Below are 13,784 nucleotides of genomic sequence, written 5' to 3' on the forward strand. Positions count from 1 at the left end.
GACTAAACAAACGAAAGTAACAAGAATATATGCAATGGGACTAGTTAGTTCCGAAAAAAAAATAAAAAATTGCGAAAGCCAGGGAAAAAAATCTAGTGCAGGCAGAAATAACTATACAGAGCTTTCAAAGAGGTATTTTCCAATCCACTGGTTTCGTTGTGCAATTTATTCAGTAGCCTTGGCAGATTGTTACGAAGAGTTTGTTGTCCGTATGTCGTTCTAACAGTTTCCACTTTCCAAAACTCTCTCGTCCTTGTCGTATATGCTGTGATTGATTTGGAGCACGCATTTATTTGTCGTCTCAGTAAGCCTTGAAGTGCAGCCAGCCACACAGCCAGTCATTTTGTGTTTTAGTCATCCTTTGCAGCAAAATCTATTGCGTGAACAGGAATTTTCTATAAGCATCTGTGTTGCGCACGTTTTGCATGCTGAACTCTGTGCTGCTCACAGTTGATCTAACTGCCTCATCTTTTCTTCACCTTCCATCTGGAAGTGAGCCTTGCCCATATCACTTGCTGTCTTTCAGCTCCTGAGGTCCTAGGTCCTGAACGGTATGACAAGTCCTGCGACATGTGGTCCCTGGGTGTCATCATGTACATACTGTGAGTCGCTGCTCAGCCATCTTAATTAAGGCTGCCAGTTGCAGCTGCAAGTTCCCAGTATTTTCGCAAATGTGGCAGCTATTTCTTTGAAAGTGAGGGGCAAAAACGAGTGCTTCTTGTGCACTCTCGCTAGCAGATGTGTTGAGCCACGTATACCACCCTGTACCTCCCACACAGCTTCCGTCACACGGCTGGTCTGTCCAAGCATTCTGAGTTGGTACTGACGTGCATGATAAATGTGACACGTGTTCTCTTTGCTGGGATGATCTTGTGAATGGCCTCGCACTGGTGTGCCATCCTGGATTGAATCCACGGTGGCCTGCAAGATGCCAGTGGGCTGTCTGTACTTGACTTGTGTGCCAGGACCATGGAGCAGTCTGATTTGTTTGCACTGTAGGTAAACATGTACCGACTCGCTCAACTTGCTACTGTTCTGCAGGCTTTGCATTGTTTAGGAAAAATTACGCAGGTTTCAGGTCAGCAGAATGTCATGTCGCAGTCATTATCATCAGCTTATGAACTGTACAGCCACGTGGGCTAGGCCAAATATGGAAAGTCATGCTGAGCTCAGAAATATTGCTCCATGTGTAGGGGGTGACGGCATGCTTCACTCCGCAACCGCTTCCCCGAAGTCCTCCATTGATCCTCGGGCATAACCCAGATAGCTTTTTTGGAGCGGAAAAAACCGCCGGGACGCCATGTCTGTTGGCCACTTTTTTTATGTTGTGGGCGACTTTGTGCATATATGGCACGACCGTGGTCTTCTTTCTGAGCAGGCGCTCAGTGCTGCTGCCGCGTTTTTCTTGTTTTACCTTCTTAAGAAGTTTCTCAGCCACAGCCGTGATGACCTCGCAGGGGAAGCCGGCTGAATTCAGCCTGTTAATCTGATTGTAGAAGCTGTCATGCATTGCATGCGGACAAGACTTTGTGAGAGCAGATTCCAGGCACGAGTTTGCAATTGCCCTCTTAACTATCTTTGAATGCGCAGAATCATATGGAAGAAGCTCTTTCTGTGCTCGTGGAGCGTAATGCCAGCAGATATGATGCAAGACTATCTGTAATTTAATATCTAAAAACTGCAACAAACCATTAGTTGGCAGTTCGTGAGTAAAAGTCAAACCATTGCCATATTGTCTAAAAAGCGTTAAAATGCTATTCACAGAATCCGCGTTGGTCAAGGTTATTTGTTTGGATAAAACAATTAAAAAATCGTCGACATACCTAAAAGCCTTGAGTACCCCTTGGTTAGAAAATTCATGATTCAGGGTATTGTCAATAGCAGCTAAAAGTATATCACATAGGATCGGAGCGACACAGGAACCGATACAAATACCTTTCCTTTGAATGTAAAAGTCATCGTTAAAAGATATAAAGGTGGCCTGCAAATAAAATTCGAGGATGGACATGAAGCTGTGTACTGCAACCCCAGTGGAGTTTTGAAATTCTATTTCGCCATTCCTTTCAATGCATTCTCTGACGGCAACAAACAAGTTATCATGAGGTACCGAATAAAACAAGTCCTCCACATCAACAGAAAATACGTAGTTAACAAGAGCATTGGACTTCAAGAAATGCACAACATCACCAGAGTTCTTTGTGGCGAATGGGTCTTCAACCTGTAACGCACTCAAATGTTTCTGCATGTACTGGCTAATTAGGAATTGCCATGAACCCTTCTCACTGACAATTAGTTCTGAACGGCACAGAGTCCTTGTGGGTTTTTGCAGTAAAGAAAACTGAAAGCGCTTTCTTTTTGCAGTTAGTTATCAGTCAGTTATCAGTTATCAGTTAGCAGTCTACATAATGTGGCTTCTACACAAATAAAAAACCAGTTGAAAGTTTGCGCTCTATCCGTTCACGTCTTTTTCCTGTGTTTGTCCGTTTGTACGCGCAACGCTTCCCGATACAGCTATGCACCAACTCGCCCAGCAAGAAGTTCTTCTAAACAGAGTACATGTCTCACGTTTTGAGCATGCAGCATAGCAGTAGCCATAGTTGTGTTTGTGTTCCATACAAACAAAAATCTGCTAACCCCTCTTTCTTTGCATGACTGAGTCACTTATGTGCTCTATTCGTGTGTCTTTACACCGATGACATCAAGGCAGCGGCTTTACGAGTATGTTCGGTTGCTTTCTGTGTCGTGAAGGAAGCACAGCTTCAGATATGGAACTGACATTATAATGCGGTGTTGACATGCAAAACATAGTTTTGTTCATTCTGAGCACAGGTCAAAAAGGTTTATGTCATCACTACTGTTGAAGGTTTGCGCAGTCTTCTCTACAAACGCAGGACCTTGCGGGAGAAAGGCTTTCTTGAAAGCCTGAGCACATTCTACAATGAGTTGGTAAGGTCACCATCCCAGTTCACCAGGAGGGGTCTCGGGAACTTCTTTAGGAATGTCTCACAAAGCTCTTGCCATTGATAAAGGTCCTTATACTTTGCACACCACATGAGTGGCCAAACCGTGAGGTGTGGAAGCACAGCACATGAGAGGAACTTGCCCAGTTTCCCACAGCGATAAACTTCAGCGAACTGCAGCGCTAATTCGACGAAAGTACACAGCAGCTTGCATAACCAGACGACTTCAGGTCGCGGGTAGCTCACTCCACCTTGGTCAAGGCTGAATGTGAGTTGATATGCTCCAGCCCGCGAAGCACTTTCTTTTAGTCACACCTTGCATTCACAGATCATCACCTTCATAATTTCACAAATTCAGATTTCACTGATTCTGCCAATTATCCTCAACTTGAGCAGCATGCCTCCACCATGTTTGTAAACAGCGGTGGAGGAGAAACCGTGTGCTGGTCCCCGGAGAAGAAAAGAGCCCCGCACTCCGCCGCTAACAGCCGAAACGTGGCCGCCGTGACGTCAGCGCCTCGCCCTCACTGCAAACCACCGTGTGTGGAGGCCCACCGCTGGAACCGTTTGGGAGCGGGCGGGTATGGGAAGGGACGGCAGAACAGGGGAAGCTCGCGCAATGGCGCCTCCCTCAATCCCCATAAGGTTATACTAGTTGGTCTGAAACAAAATGAACCTTAACTGTATTCTGTTGGATTCTCATATTTCTTGTAGGCATGTTCTGTTTTTATGAAAGGAATATTCTGTCTCGCGACACTCCATTTGAATTTGGTTTGTCTGTATGATTTATGCTGCTGTGTGCCGAATTGTTGTAGGAGCAGAAACCTTTGTCAGGCCACACGGCCTTAGCCTCTGCTTCCTCTCTGTTGTAAACAGGAGAAATAAGCTCATTAATTCATGCGCATGAATTTCCTTTCTCAGAAGTTCGATTTCTTTGTTCCTTAGTGTTACGGTTGGTGCGCTAACATATTAGTTTGTTGTGCATTTCAGTTGGGGGACGGTAGTTCTTTGACGTTGTTTCAGGCAAGCACAGCTCAAGCATTGTGCAGCGAGGTTCCCACATGCCAGTGATGTTTTGCAGACATAGTTGTGTTGTCATAGCGTTCAGACGCCTACCATTTTGTCCGATGTACTTCCCACCAAATAGACAGATTGTTTACTTTGGCACACATTTTCTTCAGCTTGATGGGTGCCAATAGCACCAACTTAGTCTTTGCTGACATTATTTTTATTTTGTGTGAGATGCCATGAAGGTATGGGATCATAACAAGCGCACATTCCTTGTCCGCTTCATGGCATTTGTCATCCAACTGTTGATTGTGTGTGCTTCATGTGTGTCCTAATCTTCACGTCCTCTTCCATAGCATTGCTTCACAGTGCAATGCTCCACCATGTTTGGTGGGGCCTGCAGAAGACGCAGAAGGGGTTTCCTCACTTATTAGTGCTAGTGTGGAGAAAGCCAAAGAGCACCATGCTGCTGTGAGAAAACAGATTTTAGCTCATTGAAACAAAGCAGCTAACGTGTTGTCAAGGCTTGCCTGAAATGTGTGTTTGGGGTTGATGGGGTGTGATATGCATCAGGAGATAGTAAAAGGTTGATGAGGTACTACATAGGCAGGAAGGAAGGGTGGTACGCAGGTCATCTAAGGTGTGATATCACAGACTAAATTTCTTGGTACTTGACTCAGGGTTGTCTGTCACTTTTTAAATCATGCTCAAGTGGAAGATTGAGCAAAAGCCTATTTCCTGATACTGGTGTAAGCTCCTCCCCCAAGTTTTGCTTCTTTGTAATTGCCCAATTTTTCCAATTGGTGAACTGCATTCGCATGTTTTCACTTTGCAAGTCATCTAAAATCTGAAAAAATCAAGGAAGTTTGAAAAAGGGATTTGCTAGACCTCCTGCTTATCCTGGAGGCATTTATTTCATTCCTTAAAATTGCATTTCCCGTTATGTGCCTTTGTGTGTTTTTTTCTTGTGCCCAGGAAGCAGCATTCTGTGAACTTTTGACAACCATGTACTAGTGCCTTGGAAAATGGCAAGCAACAAGGAGAAATAGTTGGGTTTTCCGGCTCGTTCTTCCCACTGTGAGAAATAAAGCTCAGGATGACATTGCTTTCCTCATTAAAACAATTAAAGCCGGATTTCTCTCTTTTAGAGCACAGCTCTTAGGCGCCTGTTCCTGCTGCGAGTGTCGGCGTCGTCCCTCAGCGTCCCTCATAACCAAGCGAACCAGGAAAGCGAAAGATGAAATAGCAAACGCGAAGCGCGGATGGAAGACAGCGATAGCAAAGAGAGCGTGAGGAAGAAAGCAGAGGAGGAGGGGGCAGCGGAATCACGAGCCGGTAAGCGGAGGAGAAGGCTACGGCGAAAGTGGAGACGAAAAGCGTAGTGCCGCGCCAGAGTAGCATGCGCCAACCAATGATGCCACTGATACCATATATGGAAACAAATTGCTGCATGAGCAGAGGTCTGTCTGCGGCTGCTGCTGGGAATCGTGCCCCTGCTTCACTCACGCGCTGCCTCGCGATCTCCCGATTAGTGAGGCAGTCGCGCCTAACTTTGCTCCGTTTGCAACATGCCGCACGAGACAAATTGTCCGCGACAGTCAATTTATTGTGAATGAAATGAAAGGGACACTAAAGAGAAACAGGAAGTTCAGCTGGAATAAAAGAGGGACCTTCAGGAATGCATGCAGTTTTTGTTGGGTGCAGTTATTAGCGGAGAAATTCGTAAACAAAGACCAAATATCTCTTCCTCAATTTCTCTCGCCACAGATTTGGTGCTGAAGCAGTGTCGTCACAGATTTCATTGCTCTCAGCGAATCAGAATGCGCCATGATACGTCGCCGCTTGCGTAAACGGCCGAGGCGCTGGATGCATCATGGCTGCATGCATGGTCACTGCGTTTGCATTCGCCGCAATGGATACCGTTGCTGCCGCTTAACCTTGCAACGAAGAGCTCGTCAGGGAAGCAGGACTGCATTTCAGTGATATTCAGTAAAACGGAGCGCGAAATGATCCTCCGTTCTCGAGCGGTAGGTGTTTCCGCGTGCGATGGCGGTGAGCCGCCGGCGCAGCCGGCGGAAAGCAGAGCTTTGTTTTCGTCGACGGAAGGCGAAGCGTCCGGTCCGCCAGGCGACGATGTTCCCGACAGAACAAGCGTAAAAAGTTGTGCACGTACTCGGTATGGTTATTTCGTGGCTTTATTTAATGACATTCAGCACTCACCGAGCCGCCAGTTTGCTGCGGCAGGGGCACCGGTAGGGGGTTTGATGAAGGCCGCATTGAGGGAACAGCTGCTCGGGAAAGGACTGACCTCTGGGGCACGCCAAGATACTTTCCAAGGGCAAGATTATACACATAATCCGAGGGCGAGAAATGCAGAGAGCACACATCGGTTTCTCTGGCTCTTTTGCCGTTTTATCATCGGCAGAGCACTGAGCCATTGTGAACGCCGGGGAGCCGGGGCGCACCGCGCGACACCACATGAAAGGACACAATCGAGTCAACACTGCCGCTGCCCCTGAGCAAGCGCCTTGGGTTATTTATAGAGTCCTCAACACTACACACACGAGGCATTTTCTGGCGGTTTCCCGCGAAGTCAACGTTTTTCGAGCCACGCAACATGCAACCAAACACCGTAGAGCGGAACAGGCGCGCGCGACGATGCATTGACCAAAAACGAAACTACGAAACTATCACGACCGGATGTATCGCCATGCCATTTTTTTCTTATTTATTTAATTTTGTGCTAAACTTGTACTTCCTCGCTTGAAACGGTTTAAAAAGTTGGCAAATGCTGTTTATGTACGTTAAAGATGTATTTCATTTTGCGTTTTATTAACAGCGATAAATCGCTCTCGACCAATCGCGACCGGCCTGCATTTGTAATCTTTGACGTCACGAACATGTAGTGCGGGAAGTTCGAAGGGGCAGTTCGTTTTAGTGTCCCTTGAAAACATATGCAGCTGCGCTCATATTTCGCATTAGCGGAGTAGCATAATCGTCTGTGAATTTTTTTTTTCTGTCTTTTGTTTTTTTACAGCCTTGTTTGGACAAAAGTACAACTAGGTGCACGAACCTGTCGAGCCAGCTCTTACTGTAAGCAACTAGCACTTTTTAGGGTGGATGAGCTGATCTCATCTTTGGAAACAGAAATGTGAACCAAGTGAATTTGCCCAAGTCATCTGTGTGGGGCAGAGAGCTAAAAACAAGTACTGTGCTGGCTGTCTGGCAGTGACTGGGCTATTTATCTAATAAAACAAAAGCCTGATGTATAATTGCAAGAAACTTGGCATTTGTTAAGGCATTCTAGCAAAAAAGCATCTGATGTAGAAATTGGTGCGTAATAAACATGGGTAAAAAGGGCAATGGTATCTGTGTACTTCTTTCTAAAGTGTTGCTATGGTCAATATTAACATTTCCATTGTAATTTCGTACTCCTGTTGGCACAATTGTCATTTTCTTGTCTTTAATATATGTTTAAGCCCTGTGTTTGTACACCTGCCATGCAGGCTGTGTGGGTTCCCACCATTCTACAGCAACCATGGTCTGGCCATTTCTCCTGGAATGAAGAAGCGCATTCGCGCTGGGCAGTACGACTTCCCCAACCCGGAGTGGAAGAATGTCTCACAGGATGGTGAGTGGATTAAAGCAGGGCCCAGCTGGGGCTTGCTTCTGAGTGTTTGCTTGTTTATAGATGGGGCATAGCATCAACGAAGAAGCATTCCGCCTCCCCAGCAGCTAGCTTTGAGCTAGCTAGCTGGCACAACTGCTGTGTGTGGCACTACAACAAAACTTTCTTGATGTGCACTTGACAAAACTGTGCTGTATTTACAAATGTCAAATGGACAAAAATATTAAGCGCATGTGTGCTTTCAACACCAGTCCATACGAAATGTCCCAGACCATGAAAGTGACGATCGCTGAGTCTCTTTTCGAAAAAATCGAGCTAGTTGGGGATTGTGTTGAAAAGAACAAACTGGTGGCACTGCATAACTGCAGGTTAAGCGGAAGAGCACCTAGGACAACAGAAGGGAATGAAGACACAGTGTTGTGTTCCCTTCATATTTTAACGGCACCTTTGCACAAGCTACAGACAACCCGTCACTCACCTGGGAAAAAAGTACATACAATATTTGGGTAGCAGTGAGGCACCCATTGAGCTTAAGATTAATGGGACCTTAATAAACGGTAAAGAACTAGCAAATATTTTTAATGATTACTTTGTAGATATGGATCGTCCTCCTATTGTGGATACCAACACATGTAATCATAAAGAATCGTGCAAGGATACAGTGTTCTTAAGCAACATATCTGAGTGCGAGGTGATCTCTCTAATCTCAGGTTTGAAAAACAGTACTGCCTGTGACTACTACAGGTCCGCCCAATAAAATTTGTTGCAGATCTTATTGTAGAGCCACTCACACACATTTTTAATCTCTGTTTTGCTAGTGGTACTTTTCCAACGCAGTTACAAATCGCCAAGGTGGGGGTCCTTCACAAGGTTGGTTGACCACAAGGTTGAGAGTTCTTTATTGTGCATGATAGTAAGGTTACAAATGGAGATTATACAAACATACAGAGGGAGGTCCCATAGTCAACAGACTGTACAGGGGACCTCCCATTAAAAATGAGTAAGATATGTAAATACAAGCAGCTATATGCAAACATACCAAACACCGTATTAAATAAGTCATTAGCTAACATCGGAAACAATTTTAATAACACAAATCAGTTAATAATAAAATGGTAATCATGAAATGATTACATTGAGTGCAAAAATTCACGTAGGCTTGATTTGAATGTGTAAAAATGAAAGATCATGTTAATATGACACGGTAATGAGTTCCAAAGTTGTATGGCTGAAAAATTAGTAGTCAATTTACCGTAATTAGTTCTAGGTTTTGGTAATAGATAGCTGTTAGTATAAGCGAATCGAGTAGATGTGGAGTGAGGATATTGGCTGTTAGTAATTATCGGGAACAGGAGCTTTCCGTTTACAGATTCCAAGGGAGTATTTATTTAGTTTCTGTACTGATAAAATGCCATTAGAACTGAGCAATGAAGATGCTTCTGATGTGTAATTGCTACGTGTGATGATGCGAATTGCTTATTTTGGGTATGCTGCAGTGGGGATAAATGAGCGGGATACGTGTTTCCCCATGATGATATGCAATAATTAATATACGTATGAATGAAAGCATGGTAAAGAGAGATGAGTGTCTTCAGATTAAAGAAATTGCGAACTTTAATTAATATTCTAATTCCATAAGCTGCCTTCTTGGTTAAGGATAAAACATGCTCATCAAATTTTAGGTGTTTATCTAATGTGACGCCAAGAAACACTACACTGTCAGTAGGATAAAGTATGCTGGAAGCAAAGGTTAGTGATGGAGACCCCGAGATAAGCTTTTGCTTAGCTGTGAAAATGACAAAGCTAGATTTTGCAGTATTAATGTGTAATCTGTTTAGTCGGCACCAAGTTACAATGTTTGCTGCGTCGTGGTTAAGCTTGCACATTAATAAATCAAGGCTTTTGTCTGAGGAGAAAATAGTGGTATCGTCGGCGTAAAGAATAGATTCAGATGACTTTAGGCACTGTGAGAGATCATTAATATATATTAAAAACAAGAGAGGTCCTAATATAGATCCTTGCGGCACACCAATGTTAGCTGTTTTAGGGTGTGAGTAAGTACCGGATATTGATACAGTGTACTCTCTATCGCGCAAATAGTTCCGTAATAATCGCAATGCTGGGCCAGTTATACCAATAGAATCCAATTTAGCAAAAAGTTTGTTATGAACAAGTGAGTCGAACGCTTTATAAAGATCAATAAATAATGCACCAGCAAAAAAGGAGACCGGAATAATTTAAACAATTACAGGCCTATATCAATCTTGCCTGTGCTTTCAAAGGTTTTAGAAAAAGCTTTACTTTCTCGGTTGTCGTCTTTTATAGATAAACATAACCTAATAACAAACACATAATTTGGGTTTAGGCAGTACCGGTCCACAGAGCTCGCCCTCCTCACACAGAAAGAGTTTATATTGGAGAACATTGAACGTAAAAATTTTATATTAGGTATCTATTGATTTCGCTAAAGCCTTTAATTCCTTGAACCACAGTCTACTTTTGCGCAAGCTACAATTATATGGCATACGTGGCTTAGCGCACAACATGATTCAGTCCTACTTGAGCAATTGTAGGCAGTGTGTAGCAATTCGTCATCACCTTTCGTCCTTGAAAACCATTTCTTGTGGCGTACCTCAAGGCAGTATTTTAGGACCTTACCTTTGTATTCTGTTCATTAATGATATCACACAGATTGATCAGGACCGGTGCGCATCGGGGTGCCCCGATGAGCCATTTCATCGAATCATGGTCGCACTCGGGCGCCCGAGTGGGCACACGTGCGCATCAGGGCAAACTGCAGCTGGCGGTCTGTAGTTCACGGACCGCCGGCCGACGGCGAGATCTGCCTCTCGCACGGCACAGAGGATTTCCCTGAGGCACAGCTACGTGACCACTCGGCGACAAAGGAGTGGTCGCGGCTACGCTCTCGCGTAGCCGGCAGCTTCACTGCTGCTAATCACTCATCACCGATATCGTCGCTAGGCCTTTTCCAGTTCACTTCGAATCTGTAGCAGACGGCGCTTCAGAACGAACCACCGACGCTCCCAAGCAGCAATGTTTTCTTACCGTCGTTGCCACTTTACCCTCTCCTCGCAATAATTTCACACGATGAAGAAAACTTGCTGATATGATGATATGATATGATATGAATTTCATATTGCATATGAAATTGCAATTGAACTTGTGGGGATGCGCGACTCTCACGCGTCCCCTGATGTTGTTTTCCCCGCATGTCTCCTGTAGTCCGGCTTCTCCGCGTGGCTAGGCCCGGCAGCGGTCGTGGTGGTTGCGGCGCATTGCGGGAGATGGCGCGAGTGTCGCGATGCTAACTCGACCGAACGGTGGGGTGATTTGGGAGAAAAAGGTTGGAGGCGCTCTCTCTTTGGCTTGGGATCGGCGACCAACACGCACGAACGCTGCGCGCGTGCGCCGGCCCGCTTCGCGCGACCGTCGCGCGAGGCTAAGAGCAGGACACCGGTATGGACGAACACGGATCGTTCGAGCGTGCCACCGTTCGCGTGACTGTACACGTGAACGACTAGGCGATGGTGTCATAACATGGGGCGAACATATTCGCTCGCTATCGGGTCGCGGTGAGTCGGACTTCCTTGATTTGTCGCGCGCCCGTGTGAATGTTCTATTGGTTGTAATTCGGCTAGTATGTATTAGTGTATGAAAAGTGCAATAAATGCCCTTGTGATTGTTTGCACTACTGTATTGTCGTTCCTTTGTCCCAAGAGCACATGTGAGACCCCACAAACTTCATATGTTCTCTTGACTCTGTATTAATATATCTTTTTTTTTTATGATTACCAGTGTTCCTATTTCCCTTCCAATGTACAAATTTACTTGTTTTTTTCCTACTATGTAGTTAATTTTATGGCTTATTTATTGCCTTTTTTCTGTAGCCCCCCCTACGCAATGCTCCACTGGAGCCTGTGGGGTAATATGAATAAATAAATATTTGCGGCGCCACCAGCTGCGATGCGAGCATGGCCGAGCCTCGGTTCGCTGTCCGCCTTCTGTAGCCATGCACTGCAGCTGAGCTTGACTTGTATCGGAACTCTCATTAGTGCTAAACGTTTTACCGTGGACATGGTTTTTAATAAAGTGAACATTACGCGTCACTTTACTCTAGCGGACATAATTTTTCCTTGAATAGAAGCTGCATAACCAACGTTGGTGTCGCCGGTCGCGGCGACGCGTCAGTGCAGCATCGATGCGCTCTTTCTGTAGTTCTTTCGGTGGTTTTGAGAGTGATAAACACCACTAACAATATCTTTGGCTGAATAAAGTTCATGTTCAATAAAATTTGAATGCCATTCCCACTGCACTTTTTTTTTTTTTTTGGCGGGGAACGTTCTGTCATTGCCATCTTGAATTGTGGTACCGTTCCTGGATAGCGCCCCCCCTAATTTTGCCGGTAATTTCGACTTGCCCGAGTTGGGGCGCTTGCTCGGAATTTTACGGTATGTGGATGATACAAGCTTATTCATTCCGGATAGCAATCCCATGGCACTATTCCGCCGAGGAAATGAAATTCGCTCTAAACTAGCGCTCTGGGCCTCAAGTGACGGACTGACCATAAATGTGAAGAAAACCAAGGCAATTGTATTTAGGTCAAAGGGCAAGCAACTTCCAGCAGATTTTTCACTCTTTTTAAATGACATAGTCAGCAGTTTCAAATCTTTAGGTGCGATATGCTCTGGGACATGCAGACTGATTGTACAATAGCAAAGCTGTCACGAATAACAGGTTTACTTTATAGGAATAGAGACCCATGAACATTAGCATGTTACTATATCACTCGCTTTTTCTTTCTAACATACAATACTGCTTTCTTGTATGGGGCAATGCAACGTTAACGAATATAGGAAAACTCGCTCGTGCCCAAAATAATATAATCAGAGCTATATCTAATGTTCCAGGGTACACTGCAGCGGCTCCTCTAATTAAAAGATATGGTTTAATCTCTATGGAAAACTTTTATGATTATTGCCTCAGCAAAACATTGTTAGCAGAAAAACGGCATCACTTTTCTAATCTAACTTGCCTTGCGAAACTTACATTTCCAATACACATATACAAGAAATTGGGAGTGCTGCAATGTGCCACTAAACCGTACTAATTATGGAGAGCAGATGCTCAAAAAGTACAATCCCAAAACTGTTAAAATACTTTAATCATCATGAGATTGTGTTAGAAAATTTAACCGCACTAGGCGTTTTTTTTTTCATAGTTTGTTCCTTTGTGTCGCTCCCCCTATATAATCGGTTTTATTCAGTTGAACCTGGCTCACAAACTTCAACTTTGCTTTAACATTGTATAAGCCAGCATGCAAGTTAATTTTTTTTCTACTTTATATTTATATTATACCTGTACTAGTTGAGCGAAATACTTCTACATGCATTATTTGTTTGTTACTTTTTTTGCTTGCAGTAAACGGTTGCTGCTTAAACGTTCGGGGGTGAGAACCCGTCAAGCTGCCTTATTGGCAGCTTTTTCATTTCACCCCTCCATGTACACTGACACATGAATAAAATGATTGAGTGATTGATTCTCTTGTCCTACACGATTCTCTTCTCTTGCACTTAACTTGAAGTGGTGATTGTGTGACTTGAAGTTTCCGCAAAGAAGCAAAAGTTGATTAAAGTGTGAAAATCTGCTTTTATCTAAGCGGCACTGTGGAAGCTGCAGAAATTATTAGCCAATGGGAAGGCCCCTTGAGATCCATGCGGCGTCTTTTGCTCAACATCTGCTTGCCATCCTGTTGGTACATGGTTTTTGGACTGATGCAAAAAAATGTTTTGACCTAACCATACATTGCATTTGCATGCATGTGACAGCGGGGCTTCACTTCACCTGTATGCTTTCTCAGTAGTTACCTAGCAGCCTCCTTGGCAAGTGCCCTTATAAATGTTCACCTGGGCCACAGCATCTGCTTGGCGTCTATTGGGATTTGCTCGCTACCATGCCAGAGTGAAGCAGTAAACTAATGATGCAGTGAACAATTAGCCTTTGTAGCATTCGCATCGTCAACGCATCACCAGTGCTAATGCTGGGGCGCCATCTGTGATCTAGAAATCAAACCACATTTACGGCTTGGCGCCACCTCTGTAGTCCTAACAGCGTGAAAACAAACAGCCAATCTCAGTAATTGCAACAAAACATACCTAATGCTTTCACCT

At 44.5% G+C, this 13,784-nt stretch overlaps 1 protein-coding gene across 3 annotated transcripts in view; it reads left to right on the top strand.

Moving 5' to 3' along the window:
- Window positions 1-13,784, top strand: part of LOC119461843 (MAP kinase-activated protein kinase 2) — a 329,640-nt gene that overhangs the window by 160,439 nt on the left and 155,417 nt on the right. For all 3 annotated transcript variants that reach the window (XM_049672746.1, XM_049672747.1, XM_037723215.2), the window contains exons 6-7: window positions 527-602; window positions 7,475-7,599. In XM_049672746.1, coding sequence (XP_049528703.1) covers window positions 527-602; window positions 7,475-7,599 — 201 coding nt within the window. The remainder of the gene's footprint in view (window positions 1-526; window positions 603-7,474; window positions 7,600-13,784) is intronic.

Source organism: Dermacentor silvarum, chromosome 8 (assembly GCF_013339745.2).
Source record: "Dermacentor silvarum isolate Dsil-2018 chromosome 8, BIME_Dsil_1.4, whole genome shotgun sequence".
NCBI lineage: Eukaryota > Metazoa > Arthropoda > Arachnida > Ixodida > Ixodidae > Dermacentor > Dermacentor silvarum.